Raw genomic sequence first — 24,844 nt, 5'->3', positions numbered from 1 at the left:
GATACTACTCATATGTTGGTATTGATACTACTCCTATGTGTTGGTATTGATACTACTCACATGTGTTGGTATTGATACTACTCACATGTGTTGGTATTGATACTACTCACATGTGTTGGTATTGATACTACTAATATGTTGGCATTGATACTACTCCTATGTGTTGGCATTGATACTACTCCTATGTGTTGGCATTGATACTACTCCTATGTGTTGGCATTGATACTACTCCTATGTGTTGGCATTGATACTACTCCTATGTGTTGGCATTGATACTACTCCTATGTGTTGGTATTGATACTACTAATATGTTAGCATTGATACTTCTCACATGAAACCATAATAACATATTCATGACAACCTGGATTTCCAGCTAATCCTTGATGTTCACATGATCATCATCATCCTCTGATGTCCAGATACAATCCCACTCACTTGCTCATTAGCTGTGATGTATTCATAGTGCAGATGTCTAATAGAGGTATTAGACATTAGGGCTGTGAAAATACCAGTATCGCAATATTTCTTCCACGGCAAAAATTCAAACACGAAGCCGAACAAACTCTTTGGTCCTTTAAAAACTGTAGGTAAACATAGTGTGTCCTATAGCTTGGAAAATAAACAAATGAAAATAAACAAATGAGACTCTGGATAACAACATATTGGTGTTTGTTTCCAACATTAGGGCTGTTTTCCTAAAGAAGTTATATACGCTTCATATTTAGTTTCCTTGCCATGATACTAACAAATATTGCGATACTGGTATCATCCTGGTCCTATTAGACATGCATGTATTAATGATATCCCAGGCCATCCAGCCATAATATATTGTCTATCCTGTCTATCCAGGATTACCAGACAAGTCATTTTGCCCCTCCAGGGTCTAGAGGTATTCTGTGTGTGTGTGCTTGTGTGACCAGACATCCTCTTCACTCTACCAGGGTCTGTCTGTCTATCAATAGCCGTATGTTTCCATTCTATAGTCTTCAAGTGTTTTTTATGACGATGTCTGTACAATGCACTATCACTCCTATCTACTCTTTCTCTATGTCCAGCTAGAGTCTTACTTCTCTCTCTATGCCAACACAACCCCCATTCACTGCCAAATGACCAAATCCTCTATATCTGTGCCCATTCACTCGTCTGTCCGCGTGCCCACTCCACAGCAGATGAGAATGTGTGTGTGTGTGTGTGTGCCAGTCTGAGGAATGGCGCTGCAGAGGCCTCTTGCCGGCCGGGCCATGTCGGCTCTGCCCGTTCACACTTGGCATGGCATCAGTGATGACTGAGTCAGACGCCTGGCCTCACCTCATGGCTCACCCCTCACCACACCCATATTCTAGATTTATATAATGTTGTGTTCTGGACATATCTTCCTTCCTGTGTTTTAGTCCAGAACTAGACCCATTTCAGCATGCTTAGGATGGGATGTGTAGTATCATGTTGTTTTGGCTAGTTTGATGATGGTTTGTAATGTTGTAATGTGTTGATTTGACATCTTGGTTTGATGTTGGTTTGTGATGTTGCGTTGCAATGTGTTGGTTTAATGTTGTGATGTGTTGGTTTAATGTTGTGATGTGTTGGTTTAATGTTGTGATGTGTTGGTTTAATGTTGTGATGTGTTGGTTTCATTTGATGTGATTTGCAGTTGCTCTGTTGTGTTGGGATATCTGTTATTTGCTTGTGATGTTGGTTTCAACTTTGTGTTATAGTCTATTGGTTTGTTGTAGCCTACCTGTTTATGTCATGGTTGTGTGATTGTTGTGCAGTGAGATTGTGTTGTTATGCTAAAATATATAGTACGCAATCGTTTTTACAACATTACAAACTCTCTGGTCGTCAGGCGAACTGCAATTGTTTTTGGATGTTTGTCTCTCTCTCTCTCTACGTGTTTTGAGGTGTGCTGCTGGGTGACTGACGTCCGATTGTTTTGTCCTGCTGAGATGGGCTGGTGGCTGTGCTATTGTTGACATCCTGACAGGTACTCTGCTGTGGAGCAGCCAGCGCCAGCCAGCCAGCCAGCCAGCCAGCCAGCCAGCCAGCCAGCCAGCCAGACAGACAGACAGACAGACAGACAGACAGACAGACAGACAGACAGACAGAATTTGACAGGGTGGCTGGAGTCGTCCGACTGGCTGTGTGAAAAGCTACAGCAGCATGCAGCTGTGGACCACTGCGCTTTTTTCCTCCTCTCTGTGTGTCAGCACACTGCGCCCTCTACAAACAACGGTGGACGACAACCGGCTCGGGTTGGACAGATAGACGGATGGATGAGGAGACTGAAGGATAGAGAGGGAGAGGAAAGGAGGGTGGGAGGGAAGGGGAAGAGGGGGAGGATATGGGTTGATTCTGGAGGAGGAGAAGACGGAATGACAGTCGGCCAGACAGAATGCATGGCATAGAGACAGACAGACAGAGAGACAGACAGACAGGCAGACAGACGGAGAGACGGGAGACAGGCAGGCAGACAGACAGGCAGACAGACGGAGGGAGGGTGGGGGGTGGGGAAGGCGTTGAGACATGTTACCTTTCGGGGGACGAGGATTTCTCAGAGTTCACGGACATGAGCGGTGCCTGTTAGCTGCTCGCTCGCCGAGGGACGACAGAGACGGCAAGGAACGACAAAACGGGCTCTCTGTTTCCTCTGCTTCGTCCTCTCTCCTTTCGTTCTGTGCCGTGTGTCTGTGTAAGGGGGGGGGCTGCCTTGCCTCCCCTCCTCCTCCTCCTCCTCTCTCTCTCTCTCTCTCTTTCCCTCTTGCTCAGAGGAGAAGAAAGGATGGAGGACAACGCTCCAAGAAAGAGGAGAAGAAAAAAAAGCAGATGTGGGCTGGCTAAGCAGAAATCTTGCTGCCTGTCAAGTGAGACGAGCGATGTCAGACACCCCTTCTCAGACCCCGCTTCCTTCCTCCCTCCCTTTACCGCTCACTTTCGCTTTTTCAGAGGCTGCCGTTTTTTCAATCTCCTTCCTGCCGTCCTCTGTCTTCCTTGGTTGGTTCTTAAATGGGTGATGAAATGAACACACAAGCTCCCAGTCTCAATCCGGTGTGTCTGTCTCTCTCCTCCTCCTTGTCTCTGTCTCTCTCTCTCTCTCTCTGTCTCTCTTTGTGTCTCTCTCTCTCTCTGTGCGTCTCTCTCTCTCTCTGTGTCTCTCTCTCTCTCTGTGTGTCTCTCACTCTGTCTCTCTGTCTCTCTCTCTGTAACAGCAGTAGCTGGCTCTAGCAGGCCTTCTGCAGCTCTGCACAACAACAGAGCCCAGAGCGAGCTGGAACAAACCACTGCCTCACAGAGAGAGGGGGTTGGGAGGGCTGGGACCAACCGGAAAACGAAACCACTTCTCCTTGAGGCCATCTCTCCTCCCCCTCTCCCAGTGTGGTCCGGCCCTCCCTCCTTACCTCCCTCCATCCCCCCTGCCTTATTACGACATCCTGTATCTCGGGGCAACGCCGCACAGATCTGACTCCCCCCTCTCTGTCTTCCATCCTTCTCTTCTCCCCCGTCCTCGTTTCTCTCTTTTTCTTTCAATTCATTTCCAGCACTGTCTTTCCTGCCTGTACGGTTGTAATGTGTGCTTGTGTTCTCTTTTCTTTCTACATTCCCTCCACTCTCTCCAGCAGATGGGACCCTTTCTCCATGACTGAACAACACATAGAGAGGTAGCCAGAGGGTGTGTCATGATGGGGGGGCTCTCTCTACTGTCCTCCCCCATCTCTCTCTTTCTCTCCCTTTCCTCAATTTGACCTAAATATCAGTGTGTGTGTGTGTGTGTGGTGGGCATTCTGAGGTTGTTGTTACTGACTAATCAACCTCCGTTTGGAATGGAATTGCGCGGGTACGAGTCTGTACTGTCTGTACAAACGCACACCCACGGCACGCACTCATGCTGCTGAATGCATTCCATGCCCAATGTATTCAAGCTTTACGAAAACATTTGGGTCAGGCAGAGCCATTGCTGCAGAGAAAGGACATAGGCGTTCCAGTGTATATTAGCCCTGGGAGACAGGGTCTAGTTTTTAGCATTACCACAGGAGCTAGGATAGCGTTCTGTGGTGGTCGGACGACTTCATGGGAAAATACACATGTGATCCATATCTGGGGGGCTCTGTGAGTGTGGGATTAAACAAGCTCAGATAAGAATCACACACATCTCTCCATAAATCGGCAAACAGAATACAACACATGTATAACACAGCACAGTCTAAATCACAAGGAGTACACAAGAGAGTGACCCGTCCAATTGTCCTCATTCTCTGTGGCTGTGGGACCACAGGGGGGGTACCACTAGTCTAGGTCACCATGCACCCTGATAGCTGAGCATTGCACTGTATTGCTAGTAGAGCCTGGGACCCCCCTCCCCACTAAACGATCCTGATGTCATAATTTCACAGAGGCTAAGAACTGAGACTTAAAGACCTGTCGGCCATTTTAAAGACTGCCTCCTCACACATCAGTCACGTAAACACATTCCCACTGAAGACTTACCCTAAAGTAGTAAAGTATGTGCACGCGCACACACACAGGCACACGCACACACGCACACAGATCCAGGATGTCCTTTCTGCATATCTTTCAGAGGGACTGAATCTCTAGGTGGAGCTGTGGCAAAAGCGGGGATGAGAAAAAGAAGGATGAGAGAAATAAGGATGAGGACCAGTCTCTTGGCTATAAGAGAGGGGGAGCTGAGAGGACATCAGTCTCACTAGCAGTGGTATTTTGGGAGCCAGTATTGAGGCTGCCGGGAGCTATCTTTAAACGGCCTACTTCTCTCACTGCCTGGTGGTACTGAGGAGAGAGAGGGAGAAAGAGAAGAAGAGAGAGAAAGAAAGAAAGAAAGAAAGAAAGAGGAGAAGAGGGAGAAAGAAAGAAAGAAAGAAAGAAAGAGGAGAAGAGGGAGAAAGAAAGAAAGAAATGGGGATAGAGAGAGATGGGGAGAAGCAGAGAGAGAGACAGAGAGTAAAATTGGCACAGGGATGCAGCTCAAGCCCCACCCTCTTCACTAGAACAGTCGGCCTCACCCTACACCCTACGGGGCCTCACCCTACACATCTGAAGTCAAATGTTTGTTGATGATCTGGTGCTTCTGTCCCCAACCAATGAGAGCCTACAAGAGCACCTAGATCTTCTGCACAGATTCTGTCAGATCCTGGGCCCTGACAATAAATCTCAAAGACAAAAAAATGGTGTCTAAGAAAGGTCCAGTTGCCAGGACCACAAATACAAATTCCATATTTACACAGTTGCCCTAGAGCACACAAAAAACTATACATACCTCGGCCTAAACATCAGCGCCACAGGCAACTTCCACAAAGCTGTGAACGATCTGAGAGACAAGGCAAGAAGGGCCTTCTATGCCATCAATAGGAACATAAAATTAGACATACCAATTAGGATCTGGGAAAAAATACATATCAGTTATATTACCCATTGCCCTTTATGGTTGTGAGGTCTGGGGTCCGCTCACCAACCAAGAATTCACAAAATAGGACAAACAACAAAATTGAGAATTCTGCAAAAATATCCTCTGTGTACATCGTAAAAACAAAATTATGCATGCAGAGCAGAATTAGCCCGATACCCGCTAATTATCACAATCCAGAAAAGAGCCGTTAAAATCTACAACCACCTAAAAGGAAGCGATTCCCAAACCTTCCATCACAAAGCCATCACCTACAGAGAGATGAACCTGGAGAAGAGTCCCTAAGCAAGCTGGTCCTGGGGCTCTGTTCACAAACCCAAACTGACCCCACAGAGCCCCAGGACAGCAACACAATTAGACCCAAACAAATGATGAGAAAACAAAAAGATAATTACTTGACACATTGGAAAGGACTAGTAATTGTCAAGTAATTATATTTTTGTTTTCTCATGATTTGGTTGGGTCTAATTGTGTTGCTGTCGTCGGGCTCTGTGGCCATCCGAATGCTATTAAGCCCTAAACAGAGAGTATACAGTTGCAGAATACCTGACCACTGTGACTGACCCAAACTTAAGGAAATCTTTGACTATGTACAGACTCAGTGAGCATAGCCTTGCTATTGATTAAGGCCGCCGTAGGCAGACCTGGCTCTCAAGAGAAGACAGGCTATGTGCACACTGCCCACAAAATGAGGTGGAAACTGAGCTGCACTTCCTACCCTCCTGCCAAATATATGACCCTATTAGAGACACATTTTTCCCTCAGATCACACAGATCCACAAAGAATTCGAAAAAACAAACCCAATTTTGATAAACTCTCATATCTACTGGGTGAAATACCACAGTGTGCCATCACAGCAGCAAGATGTGTGACCTGTTGCCACAAGAAAAGGTCAACCAGTGAAGAACAAACACCATTGTAAATACAACCCATATTTATGTTTATTTATTTTCCATTTTGTACTTTAATTATTTGCACATAATATGACATTTGAAATGTCTTTATTCTTTTGGAACTTTTGTGTAATGTTTATTGTTCTTTTTTATTGTTTATTATCTACTTCACTTGCTTTGGCAGTGTTAACATGTTTCCCATGCCAATAAAGCCCTTAAATTGAAATTGCAAGCACATAGTGTAGGCATGCAGGCACACAAACAGGACTGTGTCCAAGTGCATAACATCACCAACAACTTGTACCTTTTAAAGAGAACTTGAGCAGATCTGGGGATCTGTAATTGACTATATTCCCTAGGAAACCCTACATGCCTCTCTGTGATTGACTATGTGCCCTAGCATGCCTTACTACCAGCTGATGTCTGGCGGGGTGTATGTTAGCATGAGTAGACAGATTGATTGACAGACTGACAGCCCAGGTCTGGGCTAGAGTTGGTCAATTTCAGTAATCCGTATAGAACTCCATATAGAGGCGCCTTCATATCCATGTACTCCTAACAAACAACATGCCTTTCACTCACACACACGCACACACCAGTTACCCCTATATTCATTGAGCACCGGCAGGCCTGCTTAATCGTTGCCGCCACTCCAAAAAACATGAACGACTGTGAGAAAGTCACTTCTGGTGACTTTAAAAAAAAGTAATTCTACTCTAAAATTGCATGAAAAGTCAATTCTGTTGACACCATCTGAAATATACTGATGTACGCCACTGCACTGTAGGGTGATGATGAGGAGCAAGCGGTGGCTGTGCGCTCGTGGCTCTCTTAGATTTGAGCAGTGAAGCCCTATTGTCTACTTCCCCAGAGTCAGATGAACTCCTGGACACCATGTTTATGTCTTTGCATGCAGTTTGAAGTTTCGAACTAGCGAAACGACCTTCAACCTTCTTCAAACTGCACGCAGAGACATAAAAATGGTCACCAGACGTGACCTTCTCACATTCATTCTACAGAAATACTCTCACGAGGGTCATACATCCGGACCCCCCCCCCCCCCCCCCGCAGCAAAGAGCAACCACCGGCCCTCCCTCTACCACCACTTTAAGAAACAAATCCTAGGGGAAACAATGCACACACACACACACACACACACACACACACATACACACAGTGCTAGACCTGGGTGATATTGACAAAAATCCATATAGCGATAAATTGTCTGAACTGATGCGATAACGATAAATAGAATGATAACTTTATAACATGAATGTGCACCACAGTTGTTTTGACTATTATTCTTTAATCTACTCCTACCACTAGTTTGACGGCCAGCAGCATACCACCCTGCATGCCACTCCTGAAGCTAAGCAGGGTTGGTCCTGGTCAGTCCCTAGATGGGAGACCAGATGGTGTTGAAGGGCCTGTAGGAGGCACTCTTTCCTCTGGTCGTTTGAAAAAATAAATAAATCCCAATGCCCCAGGACCATGACTGGGGGACATTGCCCTGTGTAGGGTGCCGTCTTTCAGATGGCCCGTTAAATGGGTTTCCTGACTCTCTGTGGTCACTAAAGATCCCATGGCACTACTCGTAAGAGTAGGGGTGTTAACCCTGGTGTCCTGGCATGAATCCCAATCTGACCCTCATCATCCCCAACTTCCGATGGGCTCATTCATCCCCTGTAACTCTTCCCCAGGTCGTTGCTGTAAATTAGAATGTGTTCTCAGTTACCGGGTAAACAAATGATTGTAACCATCAGTTGGAAACCCATTTAAATTGTTTTTTTTTTTGACGGTATATGATTAACAATCACTCACATTAGCAAATGTATTTCATTTCAAACTTGACATTTCTCTAGTATAGGCTACTTATCCTAATGAACGATATCAACTAAATGCCTGAGATATTTTCTGTTAATCGTCCAGCTCTACACAGTGCTGCTGTCTGCAGTGCGTTCCCTAGTGTAATGAGGCACAGTAAGCAGATAGAGTGCCACACACACACACACACACACACACACACACACACACACACACACACACACACACTGAGTAGACAGAGTCAATCTTCCTAGTTCCTTAACTGTTGAATGCACCTGGTTTCCCCAGAGATAGGACAGGTAAGCAGCTGGCACTTTATCAGCTTGCTATGCCTCAATACACTAGGAAACTCACTAAGGACGGCAGTACACACGCGCGCAAACACACACACACAAAGCAGGTGTGAAGAGACGGGGGCCAGGGACAGTGTGCAGTCTCATTAGCTAAGTGGTGTATGTTTAATTGATGGATGAAGGACGACGACCTTTGACCTCTCCCACCACTCACTCTGACCTCTGTGATTTGATTCGATTTTTATCGTTGGACATAAAAGTCTGTAAAAACACCAGCAAATCAGCTGCACATGGTTTTAATTCTGGAAATCTGTTCCAAGAGATGTGTAATTCCTATTGGAATCCAGCCAGAGTTGGGATATCTAACATTTAGCATTTTTATTCACCCGCAGCCTACATTCTGAATGACTGCCAGGGTTGGGAAGATTTAGACATGAGACTACCTTAAGCATACAAACTGGAACAACCATTTCAGTAATGGGTGAAATAAGTCAAAGTAACAGATTGCCATAGTTTTGATTTTTGTACAAATATTTTTGAGTTGCATAAGATTAATTAATCAATCATTGTACATTCAAAAACGTAGATAATGAAACAAACCATTCTAAAAATGAACCTGCAATAGAGCATACTAGGAAATATGACAATGATGGGCGTGGTGTTGGTTCAACTCTGGTTAATCGAGGGACCCCCCCCTTTGAGCCAATGAATGTTTGAGTCATTTTGACTCAAACATTCTTACAGTCTAATAAATAAATTTCATATATGCTATCGGTAAAATAATAATCTGGTTGTGTTTATGAAGGTCTTGGGTATCATCAGAATACAACAAAAAATATTATTTCAAATAACACAATAGCATTTTCAAAGCGCCAAAAAGTCACTTTGAAAAATCAACACCGGCCGATTTACTCTGTGCTATTAAAGGGACAAATCTGCAGGCTTCCATAGTGTAGCTCCCTCGCCAAGAACCCCACACTTAACTCAAAGGTCCTTTTTCGGGCAAGAGTTCTCCAAGGAACCTTAAGAGCTGAGGATGAACAGTTTAAGAACCTTGATTTTTTTCAGTGTATGTCATGGCTTGCTATAAGGCACAGTAGCTATGCCCTATGTAGCTATGACTAAGTATTGTGGTTATTATACACACAATGCACAACAACAAAAACAAGCAATTGATATGTTTGTTTTGGACTAGTAGAACTAGAATTTTTTTTATTTATTTTATTTTATTTCACCTTTATTTAACCAGGTAGGCAAGTTGAGAACAAGTTCTCATTTACAATTGCGACCTGGCCAAGATAAAGCAAAGCAGTTCGACAACATACAAAAACACAGAGTTACACATGGAGTAAAACAACATACAATCAATGATGCAGTAGAAAAAAATAAGACTATATACAATGTGAGCAAATGATGTGAGATAATGGAGGTAAAGGCAAAAAAATGCCATGGTGGCAAAGTAAATAAAGTATGGCAAGAAAAAACACTGGAATGGTAGATTTGTAGTTTGAAGAAAGTTAAAAGTTAAAATATAAATAATATGGTGCAAAGGAGCAAAATAAATAAAATAAATAAATACAGGAAGCCCTGCACAAAGCCTCTGTTCCCAACCAACAGTATGGAACTGGATCTCACTGGATGATAGGATAGAGCTCTCTGGTGTTCACTGAGAGAACTGCACTCTGCCTGAGCCTCAAATTGAACACAATTTGATTAAGCGGCAATACAAGGCACTGGGTAGAAATAAAAACAGAAATGGGTTAAGGAAACAGGCTTAGTCAGAAAGACTTTGTTTTACACTTTCATAATGTACCAGGCAGAACAACCTGGTCTCAGAGCATTTTGTATTATTCTGTACGTAAATCCAAGACACTCCATTTAGTATATGTTACATTTTGTATGGTATGTATTAACTTGTGGATGTCCATCACCCATTCCGTATGCTATATTATGAATGACAATTCATTTTATATGTTACAAATTTGCAATACGTACAATATTTTACGAATTTGCAAATCTTATGATATGTTAAGAATTCTGGCTAGGTGGCTATCAGTAGCTAGCTAACATTACCTAGGTTAGGGTTTAGGGTTAAGTTTAGGAGTTAGGTTGAAGGGTTAAGGTTAGGGTTAGCTAAAAGGGTTAAGGTTAGGAGAGGGGTTAGCTAAAAGGGTTAAGGTTAGGGTTAGGAGAGGGGTTAGCTAAAAGGGTTACGGTTAGGATTAGGGGATGGTTAGGTAAAAGGGTTAGGGTTAGGGGTTAGGTAAAAGGGTTAAGGTTAGGATTAGGGGGTGGTTAGGTAAAAAGGTTAGGGTTAGGGGTTAGGTAAAAGGGTTAAGGTTAGTGTTAGGGGTTAGCTAAAAGGGTAAAGGTTAGGGTTAGGGGAGGGGTTAGCTAAAAGGGTTAAGGTTAGGGTTAGCTAACCCACCCACCCAGACCAACCACCCTACTTAAGTAACCATCTGTCTCATGTAACCATACCAACGTAACATATCATACTAACTTCGAGAGTTGCGGATTTACATTTACTGTGTTACGTTTAGTCTATGAGATCAGGTGATGCAAGTGCATACAACAGCACTGCCACAAGCTGCATGGGGCACAGCACACAACAACGAGAGGTCTGTGTTCCGACTAACATTAATGCCCCAGCCAAAGGAAGTAGGCAAGCTTTCCATCTGTCATATTCATATAACCAGCTGTGACCAATGTACCCACGTTAAATAAGGGCATAATGAAATGAGCCTAACTAGCAAGTCAGAAGAGTGTGACATTAACCAGGTTTCCATCCAACCTTTTTATGTGAGTAAAATACATGTCGGATAAAACATTTCACGACAGGCTGATGGAAAAAGCTAATTTGTCAGTACACTTCCCAAATGTCGACAAAACAAAATACACTTGACAAGGTCAAATTAATTATACGAGAAATGGTGGTGAAACGCCTTTATGCTCAAATATTGATATAATAACTATCATATCGAAGTAAACTTGAAGTCCGGTTATAATATGCTGTGTGGTCCTCCCACTAAGTCTCAGGAAAACTTGCAGTGTATTAGGCAGATAAAATAAATGATGATGAACTTCACAGGGTGCTGAAAGTGTACGGTGATGAGTTTGATGCTCCTTTACAATAAATATCAAGGGTCTTATTCTGGTGACATAATGATTGATGCTTGGCTGCCTTTTGTCACTAATAATCTCATTATATAGTAGGCTATACCCGCAATGTATCTGATAATTTGAACTGTTGGCTAGAGCGAACATGCAAGACCAGAGTGGGCACATTCGCTATATGCAATTAAAAAATATATAAAAACATCATTAGAGTTGAAGGATGGAAACCCATTTAAATTGTATTTTTTTTGGACGGTATATGGGAATTTAACAGCAAAAATGATTTCCATGTGCACTATGTAATCGCGCACAGCATTTTATCTGCAACAAGTCAATATGATGGGCTAGCTAGCTAGCGTTCGGTGGGAGTGAGAGCTGGGCTAGCAAACAATGTAACAAAAGTATAATTTCAGATTCTACAAATACTCCAATAGCGTCTGCATTTCAGGAATCACTTTAGCAAGTACCCCTGTTGCACTGTTAAATTATTTAGCCATTTAAACAATTTGTTTTTGGAGGACAACTCTTTGGAATGACCTCAATGTCCGAAGTTATCCATTGGAGAGCTACGACTGGTTGCCCAAATATCTAGGGCAGGGTTTAGCGAAGGGTCAATAGTAAGGCAACCAGTTGCAAATGGATTATGTAGTTTGCTCAAGATGTGGGAATATAGCTGAACCAAAATACAATGTTGCCTTCCAAAGGCAAACTTCAATTTGTAATTTGACTAAACACGTTTTTATACATTCAGCTCACTGTGAACTCAACAAATCAAATGACATTTTATTTGGCACATGAGCCGAATACAACAGGTGCAGACCTTACAGTGAAACGCTTACTTACAAGCCCTTAACCAACAATGCAGATTTAACATTCACACATTAGCTCAATTTCTTTCCCCACCTAACTCACAGAATAATGGTGATTAACATTGGTTTTGTTGGCTTTTTTACAGTGCTATTGTGGATGTTGTATGTATAAGGACTTGTCTGCATCATTCTGGCTGGAAGGGTATGTTTGGGGCAGCTCAGCTCACCGTGTGTGTGTGTGTGTGTGTGTGTGTGTGTGTGTGTGTGTGTGTGTGTGTGTTTGTGTGTGTGTGTGTGTGTTTGTGTGTGTGTGTGGCTGAGAATGCTCAGCCAGCACCACTGACGGGATAGAGATTACAGTGTGTTTACAATGGCAACGGAGCTGCCACTGTAAACACACTATAGAGGGAGTGTTTATGGTGTGAACCGTCTGCGTGGCTGTACACACACACACACACACACACACACACACACACACACACACACACACACACAGCTCTGGATTAGCGCCGATAGATAATGAGATGAATAAACCTCCCCCACCAGTCTGGTTAGGGTCCAATCACACAGTAGGCAGGCCTAACGTTAAGAATTGAATTCACTACAATAGCCTTAGTAATACACTACATGAACAAAAGTATGTGGACACTGTTCATCGAACATCTCATTCCAAAATCATGGGCATTAATATGGAGTTGGTCCCCCCTTTGCTGCTACAACAGCCTCCACTCTTCTGGGAAGGCTTTCCACTAGATGTTGGAACATTGCTGAGGGGACTTGCTTCCATTCAGCCACAAGAGCATTAGTGAGGTCGGGCACTGATGTTGGGCGATTAGGCCTGGCTCGCAGTCGGCATTCCAATTCATCCCAAATGTGTTTGATGGGGTTGAGATCTGGGCTCTGTCCAGGCCAGTCAAGTTCTTTCACATCTACTTTGACAAACCATTTCTGTATGAACCTCACTTTGTGCACGGGGGCATTGTCATGCTGAAACAGGAAAGAGCCTTCCCTAAACTGTTTCCACAAAGTTGGAAGCACAGAATCATCTAGAATGCCATTGTATGCTGTAGCATTAAGATTTCCCTTCACTGGAAGTAAGTGGCCTAGACCGAACCATAAACACAGCCCTAGACCATTATTTATCCTCCACCAAACATTACAGTTGGTACTATGCATTCGGGCAGGTAGTGTTCTCCTGGCATCCGCCAAACCCAGATTTGTCTGTTGGACTGCCAGATGGTGAAGCGTTTCCACTGCTCCAGAGTCCAATAGTGGCGAGCTGTACACCACTCCAGCCAACGCTTGGCATTGCGCATGGTGATCTTAGGCTTGTGTGCGGCTGCTCGGCCATGGAAACCTATTTCATGAAGCGCCGGACAAACAGTTATTGTGCTGACGTTGCTTCCAGAGGCAGTTCGGAACTTGGTAGTGAGTGTTGCAACCGAGGACAGACAATTTTTATGGTCCACCCGTTTCAGCACTCTGCAGTCCCATTCTGTGAGCTTGTGGCCTACCACTTCGCAGCTAAGCCGTTGTTGCTCCTAAACATTTCCACTTCACAATAACAGCGCTTACAATTGAGTGGGGTAGCTCTAGCAGGGCAGAAATTTGACGAACTGACTTGTTGGAAAGGTGGTATCCTATAACGGTGCCACGTTGAACGTCAGTGAGCTCTTCAGTAAGGCCATTCTACTGCCAATGTTTGTCTTTGGAGATTGCATAGCTGTGTGCTTGATTTTATACACCTGTCAGCAACGGATGTGGCTGAAATAGCCAAATCCACAAATTTGAAGGGGTATCCACATAGTATTGATATACTATATATACAAAAGTAACTAGCTGCTATATCATTGATAATACACCATGATTGTGTGATGCGATTATTATGATCAGGTTATTTGAGCCAAATAGAGGAGAGACACACCCATGAATAGTATTATTGGCAGGTAGGCTTAGCTGCTGGTTAATCCCTGAATGGAAAAAGAACACACACCTGCCCACACAATCACACACACACGCGTGCACATGTGTACATGATAAAATTATTACTGGAGGGCCTCCCGAGTGGTGCATCATTCTAAGGCCCTGCAATGCAGTCACTACAGAACCGGGTGTGACCGGGAGACACATAAGGCGGCGCACAATTGGCCCAGCATGGTCCGGGTTAGGGGAGGGTTTGGCCGGCCAGGATTTCCTTGTCCCATCGTGCTCTAGCGACTCCTTGTGGCGGGCCGGGCGCCTGCAAGCTGACTTCGGTCACCAGCAATGACGCTGTTTCCTCAGACACATTTGTGCGGCTGGCTTCCGGGTTAAGCGAGCAGTGTGTCAAGAAGCAGTGCGGCTTGGCTGGGTCGTGTTTCGGCTCTCGACTTTCGCCTCTCCCGAGTCCGTAGGGGAGTTGCAGCGATGGGACAAGACTGTAACTACCATTGGGGAGAAAAATTTGTAAAAAATACAAAAACAAATCTAAGTATTAGTAGAGGGGAGAGTGTAACACTAGCCCACTGACTAGAACAGATATGGCAGTACAGGACTACACATAACACAACACTTCCCTCACTATGCCTGGGTAGTTGGCAGACGCCTTGGTTCTGATCACACAGTGTATGAGGCACAACATCTATTGTTCTTTCTCTCACACACAAGCCTTAGGCATTTTCTATTTCCAGCTCTTCTCAGAATATCAGAAACTCATGATCAGATATGGGGCTTCACTTATAAAAGAGAGGAGGATAAATTGAGAAGATTGGAAGATAAAATGTAGCTATATTAAACAATATAAAAGGGAGAGAACAACTGTGCTATGGGGAGGGGTACATTCGGGGGCCTGGTCAACTAAATGAACACAATTATCATACCCCCTTTCCACATTTTCCAACAGACACACTGCTTAGACTTTAATCACCAGCAGGGGGCAGCCGAGAGAGGATTTTTAGGTTCTTTGCCCTCACTGGCACTGTGATCCTCCATGAGTAAGTATGAACACAGAATTAAATGCTCTAATGCCTCGCTTTTGCCTCGATGGTCTGGCCTGCCTGGCCCTGGCCGGAACTGTACTGCAGCTTGTAGATGTTTTGAGAGACACACAGGCAGGTCAAATATAGGTTAAACCTTCACTACAACATCTTATTCACCCATGCATGATGATACTTGTCTCTCATCAAAATAGTTTTACAGTGCCGGAATCCTGTCTGGTCTTACCAAGAACCAAATACAAGTATATGAAAACATTTCTCAAAACCTACCACCAAATCCCGAGGAGAACATCGTGCCAGTCCTAATCAGTAGGCCTTAATATGGAATAAATGGAAAGGGTAGATTTAGTTCAACCAAATCAAATCAAACTTTATTTATCACATGCGCCGAATACAACAAGTGTAGACTTTACCGTGAAATGCTTACTTACAAGCCCTTAACCAACAGTGCAGTTCAAGAAGAATAAATATTTACCAAGTAGACTAAAATCAAATAATAAAAAAGTAACACGATAACAACAACGAGGCTATATACAGGGGGCACCGGTACCGAGTCAGTGTGCAGGGGTACAGGCTAGTTGAGGTAATCTGTACATGTAGGTGGGGGCGAAGTGACTATGCATAGATAACAAACAAACAGTGAGTAGCAGCAGTGTACAAAAAGGAGGAGGGGGGTCAATCTAAATTGTCCGGTGGCGATTTTATAAACTGTTCAGCAGTCTTATGGCTTGGGGGTAGAAGCTGTTGAGGTGCCTTTTGGTCCTAGACTTGGCGATCCGGTACCGGTTGCAGTGCGGTAGCAGAGAAAACAGTCTATGATTTGTGTCACTGGAGTCTCTGACAATTTTATGGGCTTTCCTTTGACACCGCCTATTATATAGGTCCTGGATAGCAGGAAGCTTGGCCCCAGTGATGTGCTGGGCCATTCGCACTACCCTCTGTAGCACCTTACGGTCAGATGCTGAGCAGTTGCCATACCAGGCGGTGATGCAACCGGTCAGGATGCTCTCGATGGTGCAGCTGTAGAACCTTTTGAGGATCTAGAGACCTATGCCAAATCTTTTCAGTCTCCTGAGGGGGAAAAGGTTTTGTCGTGCCCTCTTCACGACTGTATGTTTGGACCATGACCATGTTGGTGATGTGGACACCCGACCAAACTCTCGACCCGCTCCACTACAGCCCTGTCAATGTTAATGGGGGCCTGTTTGGCCCACCTTTTCCTGTAGTCCACGATCAGCTCCATTGTCTTGCTCACATTGAGGGAGAGGTTGTTGTCCTGGCACAACACTGTCAGTTCTCTGACCTCCTCCCTATAGGCCGTCTCATCGTTGTCGGTGATCAGGCCTACCACTGTTGTGTCGTCAGCAAACTTAATGATGGTGTTGGAGTCATGTTTGGCCACGCAGTCGTGGGTGAACAGGGAATACAGGAGGGGACTAAGTGCACACCCCTGAGGGGCCCTAGTGTTAAGGATCAGCGTGGCAGATGTGTTGTCGCCTACTCTTACCACCTGGGGGGCGGCCTGTCAGGAAGTCCAGGATCCAGTTGCAGAGGGAGGTGTTCAGTCCCAGGGTCCTTAGCTTAGTGATGAGCTTCATGGGCACTATGGTGTTGAACGCTGAGCTGTAGTCAATGAACAGCATTCTCACATAGGTGTTCCCTTTGTCCAGGTGAGAAAGGGCAGTGTGGAGTGCGATTGAGATTGCGTCATCTGTGGATCTGTTGGGGTGGTATGCGATTTGGAGTGGGTCTAGGGTGTCCGGGGGGGATGTTGTTGATGTGAGCCATGACCAGCCTTTCAAAGCACTTCATGGCTACCGACGTGAGTGCCATGGGGCGGTAATCATTTAGGCAGGTTACCTTTGCTTCCTTGGGCACAGGGACTATGGTGGTTTGCTTGAAACATGTAGGTATTATAGAATCGGTCAGGGAGAGGTTGAAAATGTCAGTGAAGACACTTGACAGTTGGTCCGCGCATGCTTTGAGTACACGTCCTGGTAATCCGTTTGGCCCAGCGGCTTTGTGAATGTACCTGTTTAAAGGTTTTGTTCACATCAGCTACCGAGAGCATTATCACACAGTCATCCAGAACAGCTGGTGCTCTTGTGCATGCTTCAGTGTTGCTTTCCTCTAAGCGAGCATACAAGGCATTTAGCTCGTCTGGTAGGCTCGCATCACTGGGCAGCTCGTGTCTGGGTTTCCCTTTGTAGTCTGAAATAGTTTTCAAGCCCTGCCACATCTGACGAGCATCAGAGCTGGTGTAGTAGGATTCAATCTTAATCCTGTATTGACGCTTTGCTTGTTTGATGGTTCGTCTGAGGGCATAGCGGGATTTCTTATAAGCGTCCGGATTAGTCTCCTACTCCTTGAAAGCGGAAGCTCTAGCCTTTAGCTTGATGCGGATGTTGCCTGTAATCCATGGCTTCTGGTTGGGATATGTACGTACAGTCACCGTGGGGACAACATCATGATGAAGCCGATGATTGAGGTAGTGGATTCCTCAATGCCATTGGATGAATCCCGGAACATATTCCAGTCTGTGCTAGCAAAACAGTCCTGTAGTGTAGCATCCGTGTCATCTGACCACTTCCGTATTGATCGAGTCATTGGTACTTCCTGCTTTAGTTTTTGCTTGTAAGCAGGAATCAGGAGGATAGAATTATGGTCAGATTTGCCAAATGGAGGGCGGGGGAGAGCTTTGTATGCATCTCTGTGTGTTGAGTAAAGGTGGTCTAGGATGTTTTTTCCCCCTGGTTGCACATGTGACATGCTGGTAAAAATTTGGTTAAACTGATTTAAGTTTGTCTGCATTAAAGTCCCCAGCCACTAGGAGTGCCGCTTCTGGTTGAGCATTTTCTTCTTTGCTTATGGCCTTATAGAGTTGGTTGAGAGCGGTCTTAGTGCCAGCTTCATTCTGTGGTGGTAAATAGACGGCTACGAATAATACAGATGCGAACTCTCTTGGTAGATAGTGTGGTCTACAGCTTATCATAAGGCACTCTACCTCAGGCGAGCAATACCTCGAGACTTCTTTAATATTTGACATTGCGCACCAGCTGTTATTGACAAAAAGACACACACCCCCACCTCTCGTCTTACCAGAGGTAGCATCTCTGTTCTGCCGGTGCATGGAAAATCCCGCTAGCTCTAGTCCGTGTCTTTGTTCAGCCACGTCTCGGTGAAACATAAGATGTTACAGTTTTTAATGTCTCGTTGGTAAAATAATCCTAATTTTATTTTCCAATGATTGCACGTTAGCAAGAAGAACGGAAGGCAGTGGGAGTTTACTCGCTCGCCTCTGGATTCTCAGAAGGCTGCCCGATCTGCGGCCCCTTTTCCAGTGTCTTTTCTTCACGCAAAAGGCGTAGATCTGGGTCTGTTCCAGTGAAAGCAGGATATCCTTCTCGTTGGACTCGCTAAAGGAAAAGGTTTCTTCCAGTCCACGTTGAGTAATCACTTTTCTGATGTCCAGAAGTTCTTTTTGGGCCTTCCTTGTTTTATGGATTTGGCAGTAATCTGTCGATCTGTGGATCCTGATAATCAGCAACCAAAATATGGGTTAGTCTACTTTTACAGTTGACCATTATTATTATTAATTAGAAAGCGATATGAGCTGGAGAACTCCTTTTACATGCTCCAAATAATCATGCCTAAATCAATGCAAAATCACTTCAAGCCAAGTGTAGAATAGGCGGATCCTCTTCGGCACGCTACACTTAAATACCGATAGGTCTACCTAAAACACTCCTGGTACCTAATCCATTGGTGGTGCAATGGCCTACTTCTTCATTCAATTAGCTTCCAGTCAATCAGCCCTACTCCTTTACTGTGTCCTCCCTGGGAGAACCCAGAGCAAGAGCATAACACACACTGGGACCTTATCGTCAATATCTGCTTGAGAGCGATAGCTTAGCTATTCTTCACGCTGCACACTCCAAAACAGATGTTTCCTCACTATTAGCATACAGCTTTCATATAGCCTACCCAATCATTATACCGTCATCAGTGTGAGCTAACAGACGTCAAACAGTAATAACAACTGATCTTTTCTCATGACTACTTACTTGAAATGGTCTGTATTGGGCTGTGGTTTAGCTGGTTAGCTAGCTGCCTGTCACGCTAACTAATAACAGCGTAATGAAATGACTAAGGATTCGTGTTCAGTGGCACCCATCAGAACGTATTGTTTTGAGAGTTGCTCTTAACTACCAGAGTAGGCTTACTTGTGCTTATTATAAATGTCATGTTACCCAAACAAGCATGGAAGGGAGTGGGTGTGTGTGGATTATGGGCTTTGTTTTAGCACCTTCATGGTCCTGACTGAATTCAACAAAAACGCAGCCTTGGGTTAGGGAACTGGTGCACATTGCTGTCCTGCAGGTTTGACTTCTCATGACACATTTTGCAGCATTGGAAAAACATGGCCGCACCTACAACCACACGAATACACACACACTCAAACACAGGAACACGCCTAGACAGAAGTGTGATCTATGTGCACGTCATCCTGAGTCCGATACGGCACAGACTACTCTGACACCCATTTCCTCTCTCCCTTCCGCTTAACTTTCCCTCTCCCTGGTCGTCCTCCGCTGTCTCCTCCTCTCTTCTCCACTGCTGTCCAGGGCCAGGCAGTCCCTCCCTCCCTCTCCACTGAATTACAGTGCTGCATGAGGCTCACATGGTGTACTCCGCTAGGCTGTGGCTATCTGGTCCACCAGAGACATTCTGATAAGGCTTATATGGTACCACCCTCATCGCTAGCATTGAGAATTTGAGATACACACAAACAAACGGGTAAACAAGGGCATCTAAACACCAGGTAAGTGATGTCCATTCAGTAGAGCTAGCCAGGTCTGGTCTGGTGTATTGGCTCTTCACCATCACTAAGTGATCCCCTCTGGGAACCAATCCAATGAATTCATTAAGTCGTCTGAGCTTTGACAACTTTGACGCCTGTACCTAGTCCTCTAACTTCCATTGAAGAAGAACCACCACAACATAGCAATGTTGTGTATCATAACCATTATCATAACCATTTATATATTTGACTTAACTCCAAACTATAATCATAATTAGGCTTAAATAATTCGTCATATTTGCAAAAGGTCTCTCAAATTTGCGGCCTGATGGCAGTTGAGAGCTGGAGCAACAGTATCCAGCTACTACAGAGAGAAAATGTTGGTTTGAATTTGTGAGAACATTCTGCTACCTGGCTGCCTCACTCTATTGAACCACACAGAGTCCTGTTCGCCAGGCTGCTCACATCTTCAATCAGCTGGCGAAAGGTAAGACAAAAATCAATGTAGTTTACAATGCAATATGTAGCAACATCATCCAGACTGCATTGGCTCATACAGGGATCTACATTACAGCAATACACAGAGAGCAGATTTATATGACACACACTGGGCGTTGTTAGTGATATCATACCTCCTATAGAAACTCCAGCCTCATTGCTAACAGTGAGGGTCGTATAAATCTGCTCTCTGTGTATTGGTGTAATGTAGATCCCTGTATGAGCCAATGCAGTCTGAATGATGTTGCTACACATTGCATTGTAAACTGCATTGATTTTTGTCTTGCCTTTCGCCAGCTGATTGAAGATGGGAGCAGTGGTACATACAGAGTTATGATAATGTTATTGAAACTCTACTGGAGGGTTGTCAAACTAATTTTTCCCCGGGGGTCGCATTCGGTCTTCAACAAGGTTGAACATTTGTTAAATATCCTCGCTGACAAAATGTGCCAATAAAATAGTCCTCGTTTTTGGAATTTGATGCTCCCTGACTGTCTAGCTTTCATTTAGGTGATTATCAGTGAAACTGTATGAATATAGGTCCATTATTCTTACTACAGAATTTTGAATTGGTTTTGGTTATTTTAAAATATATTGAGTTTGTGAGCTGTGTGTTTGACACTCCTGCTCCAGTGGTTCTGAACTAATGCTAGCAGAATTAATAAACTCTGAATTGAGATGACTGAGTCATCTAGAACAATAACTCTAGGACGTTCGGAGGTTTAGCCATCATTCATTTCAATGTGTTTACCTACAAATCTACCTGATTATGTATTTAAAAAGTCCACAATGTAAAAACACAAACTAGCAACAGACACTCAGGAAAAAAAGAAACGTCCTCTCACTGTGAACTGCGTTTCTTTTTCAGCAAACTAAACATGTGTAAATATTTGTAGGAACATAACAAGATTCAACAACTGAGACATAAACTGAACAAGTTCCACAGACATGGGACTAACAGAAATTGAATAATGTATCCCTGAACAAAGAGGGTGTCAAAATCAGAAGTAACAGTCAGTATCTGGTGTGGCCACCAGCTGCATTAAGTACTGAAGTGCATCTCCTCCTCATGGACTGCACCAGATTTGCCAGTTCTTGCTGTGAGATGTTACCCTACTCTTCCACCAAGGCACCTGCAAGTTCCCGGACATTTCTGGGGGGAATGGCCCTAGCCCTCACCCTCTGATCCAACAGGTCCCAGATGTGCTCAATGGGATTGAGATCCGGGCTCTTCGCTGGCCGTGGCAGAACACTGACATTCCTGTCGGCAGGAAATCACGTACAGAACGAGCAGTATGGGTGGTGGCATTGTTATGCTGGAGGGTCATGTCAGGATGAGCCTGTCAGGATGAGCCTGCAGGAAGGGTACTCATGAGGGAGGAGGAAGGCTCAGTCCCCAGACAGACAGATAAGTGTGAGCATTTAGCCTGTGTTCTCATGCGTGAGTTGGTGAAAGAGTGATAGGATCACATTACTACGTTTTTTGTTGTTGTTACTTTTACCCTTTTTTCTCCCCAATTTCGTGGTATCCAATTGGTAGTTACAGTCTTGTCTCATCGCTGCAACTCCCGTATGGACTTGGGAGAGGCGAAGGCCGAGAGCCGTGCGTCCTCCCGAAGCACGACCCAACCAAGCCGCACTGCTTCTTGACACAATGCCCACTTAACCCGGAAGCCAGCTGCACCAACGTGTCGGAGGAAACACTGTGCACCTGGTGACCATGTCAGCGCACACTACGCCAATTGTGCACTGCCCCATGGGTCTCCGGCTGCAACAGAGTCTGGACTCGAACTCAGAATCTCTAGTGGCACAGCTAGCCCTGCGATGCAGTGCCTTAGACCACTGCGCCACTCGCGAGGCCCACATTACTAAGTTACTGACTGACTGTACAACATAAAAGAAGTAAAAGTTGGACGTGCCGAAATAGAAAAAAGTTCACTTAATTTGATCTACTGTAGGTCGAGATGAGCCTCCTGTCTGTAGCAATAGACAGGTAGACTTACGTCTCCTGAAGGGCCTAACCATACACAAAACAGCACACACACGTGGGCACGCATATGCTCATACGCTCATATGGACGTGCAAACACACACACGACTATGAATGGACAGGAAGGCCAAACTTGTTGCCTGACTATTGCTATGATGTCATCTGCGAACATGCTGTGGGTGTTCTTGTTGTGGTTTCCACTCCAGCTCAAAGCATGTCTCTACAGAGAGATTGTTCACAGCAGCAGTCAAGCATGGGCCCTTAACGAACACATAGCTATGACCTTTAAAGGTGGTAAAGGCCAGAAAGATAGAGGATGTTACAGTTGCATTTGTCAACTTCTCTTTCAGAGCAATTTCAAGTCACATGATGTCAATATCCCCCATTTGAAACAACTGAAATGAATACATTGTAATATATCCATTATTAGCTGCATGATAATAAGAGACATTTCCAACATCGTTAAATTAATGGCAACAACAACAAAAAAACACTGAGCTTAAATAAATGTATATTTGACACGTTTGTGAGTGATGTGGTATAATTTGGTGAACGTATCCTAAAGCAACAGATAGACCATTCCAGCACCTTCCATAGCTGCTCGTGTGTGGGCAGAACCTTGGTATGGTATCACCTAATTGATGCAGTGACTACACCGGTGACGTCGGTCCAATAGCATCATGCCATGAAGTCGGCTCCTCTCTCTCCAGACCAATTCGCATGCACTTTACAGAGCCACTGCGCCGCGGCGCGCACACCAACACTGCACTCCGTCATAACCGGCTCATGCGCCATGCAAAATACAGCACTCACACACCCAAAATTCACAGAGATCTCATTCACTCTAATATAAGTCCCTCTATACACACTCTGTATCGGCACTGTTACGTCATATCGCAGCCACAGACCCAGTGCGATTCACAAATAGCGCCTATAAACCGACGACGCGTTTCATTCCGGGTGCTTATTCGTCTCTTTCATTAATGCAATGAGGCCAAGGAAGCCTGTCACACCTGTCAGATCTTATTTGCAACCCCCAACCAAGTCACGGCTCTCAGCCCCAGCTGATGCAGCCGATACCAAGACGCCTTCAGCATTTAACAAGTACACAGACACGCGAGACAGTCATTGGTCATTTATTGCGATCTACAACTTCAGCATGCAATTCATATCCTATATGGGCAAGACTCCACTCCACTCCGGGTACGATATATAATATTCCTCGACGTAACCACACACACCGGCCCGAGAGACGTTGCCAATGACAACTTCCAACATAGTTGGACCGCCCAGAAGAGATGGACCCGAGCCGCAGAGGCCAGGCAGAGTTCCAGTTCCCGCCAGCACCATCGCAGTATGCCTGTGTGTGGACGTTGTGCCATAGGTGCGCAAAAACAGACTCTCCCCCATATGTCGCCTTCACACCAGCCACTCAGCCAGACACTGTCAACAGTGACAGCCGTCTGGCTGACGTTGTATGGGAAGCCTTATAACCGCTATCACTGAAACAAAACACAACAAACGAACAACAGCACTGCACAACCAACCCTCCAAGTACACTCCTCTCCCCGACCGCCGCCCTGCTTACCTCTTTCCGTGGGCTGCCTTGTCTTTTTTCCCCTTCGGCCTTCTCTTTCGGGCCTGGATGGCCATCACTAAGAGATTTATGCAGAGGTAGGACCGAGGTCCGAGCACGGAGTGAGAGTGGGGGACAGGGAGAAGGAACAACACATCAGTCTCGAGCTGGCCGGTCCAAGCATCGTTTACCTAAAAGGTTGAAACCCCCGCACGCGCGTAATTTCACCACTTCTAACCAAAACCTACAGAAGCTGTCCAGGATGCAGAATATTTGAAGAATAAAAGAGATTTCCATACCTTTCCTTGAGCTCATGATGTTTTCCTCCTTCCCCTCAGCAGCAGCGGCAGCTCAGCGCCAGCAGCCGGGATCTCTCGCTATCCAGCCTTCCCTCCAGAGAACGCGCACTCCCTCTGTCGTTAGGAGGAGGAGGCGCGCTCAGGCACTGGAGCTCTATGCTACATGGCCGCGCACAACTGGCAGGTGAGGTGAGCGCAAAAAGGAGCCCCCAAAGAACCAAAACCAGAAAGACTGACTCCCGTCTACATTATTAGACCATCCCAATGTATTGTCTCTGATGTCATGAACCTGAAAGGATTCCCCCTGCCTGCCTCCATATTTATCACCACCTCAAAGGATTATTAGTTATTAGGGC

At 45.0% G+C, this 24,844-nt stretch overlaps 1 protein-coding gene across 5 annotated transcripts in view; it reads right to left on the bottom strand.

The window, feature by feature from the left end:
• The window catches only part of LOC115196961 (SRSF protein kinase 2), a 62,902-nt gene extending 38,284 nt beyond the window's left edge, over window positions 1-24,618 (bottom strand). For 2 of the 5 annotated variants that reach the window (XM_029758037.1, XM_029758038.1), the window contains exons 1-2: window positions 24,489-24,616; window positions 24,202-24,268 (exon numbers count right to left, since the gene is read on the bottom strand). In XM_029758037.1, the coding sequence (XP_029613897.1) occupies window positions 24,202-24,268; window positions 24,489-24,504 (83 nt within the window). In that variant the 5' untranslated portion in view covers window positions 24,505-24,616. Of the gene's footprint in view, window positions 1-2,527; window positions 3,303-24,201; window positions 24,269-24,488 lie in introns of those variants that run through there. The other 3 variants (XM_029758039.1, XM_029758035.1, XM_029758040.1) reach the window with 3 other exon arrangements.
• Window positions 24,619-24,844: the final 226 nt, after the last annotated feature.

The sequence above is a fragment of the Salmo trutta genome, chromosome 7 (genome assembly GCF_901001165.1).
Source record: "Salmo trutta chromosome 7, fSalTru1.1, whole genome shotgun sequence".
NCBI lineage: Eukaryota > Metazoa > Chordata > Actinopteri > Salmoniformes > Salmonidae > Salmo > Salmo trutta.
Note: the sequence above shows the minus strand (reverse complement) of the source record. Positions and strands in the feature narration are given on the sequence as shown.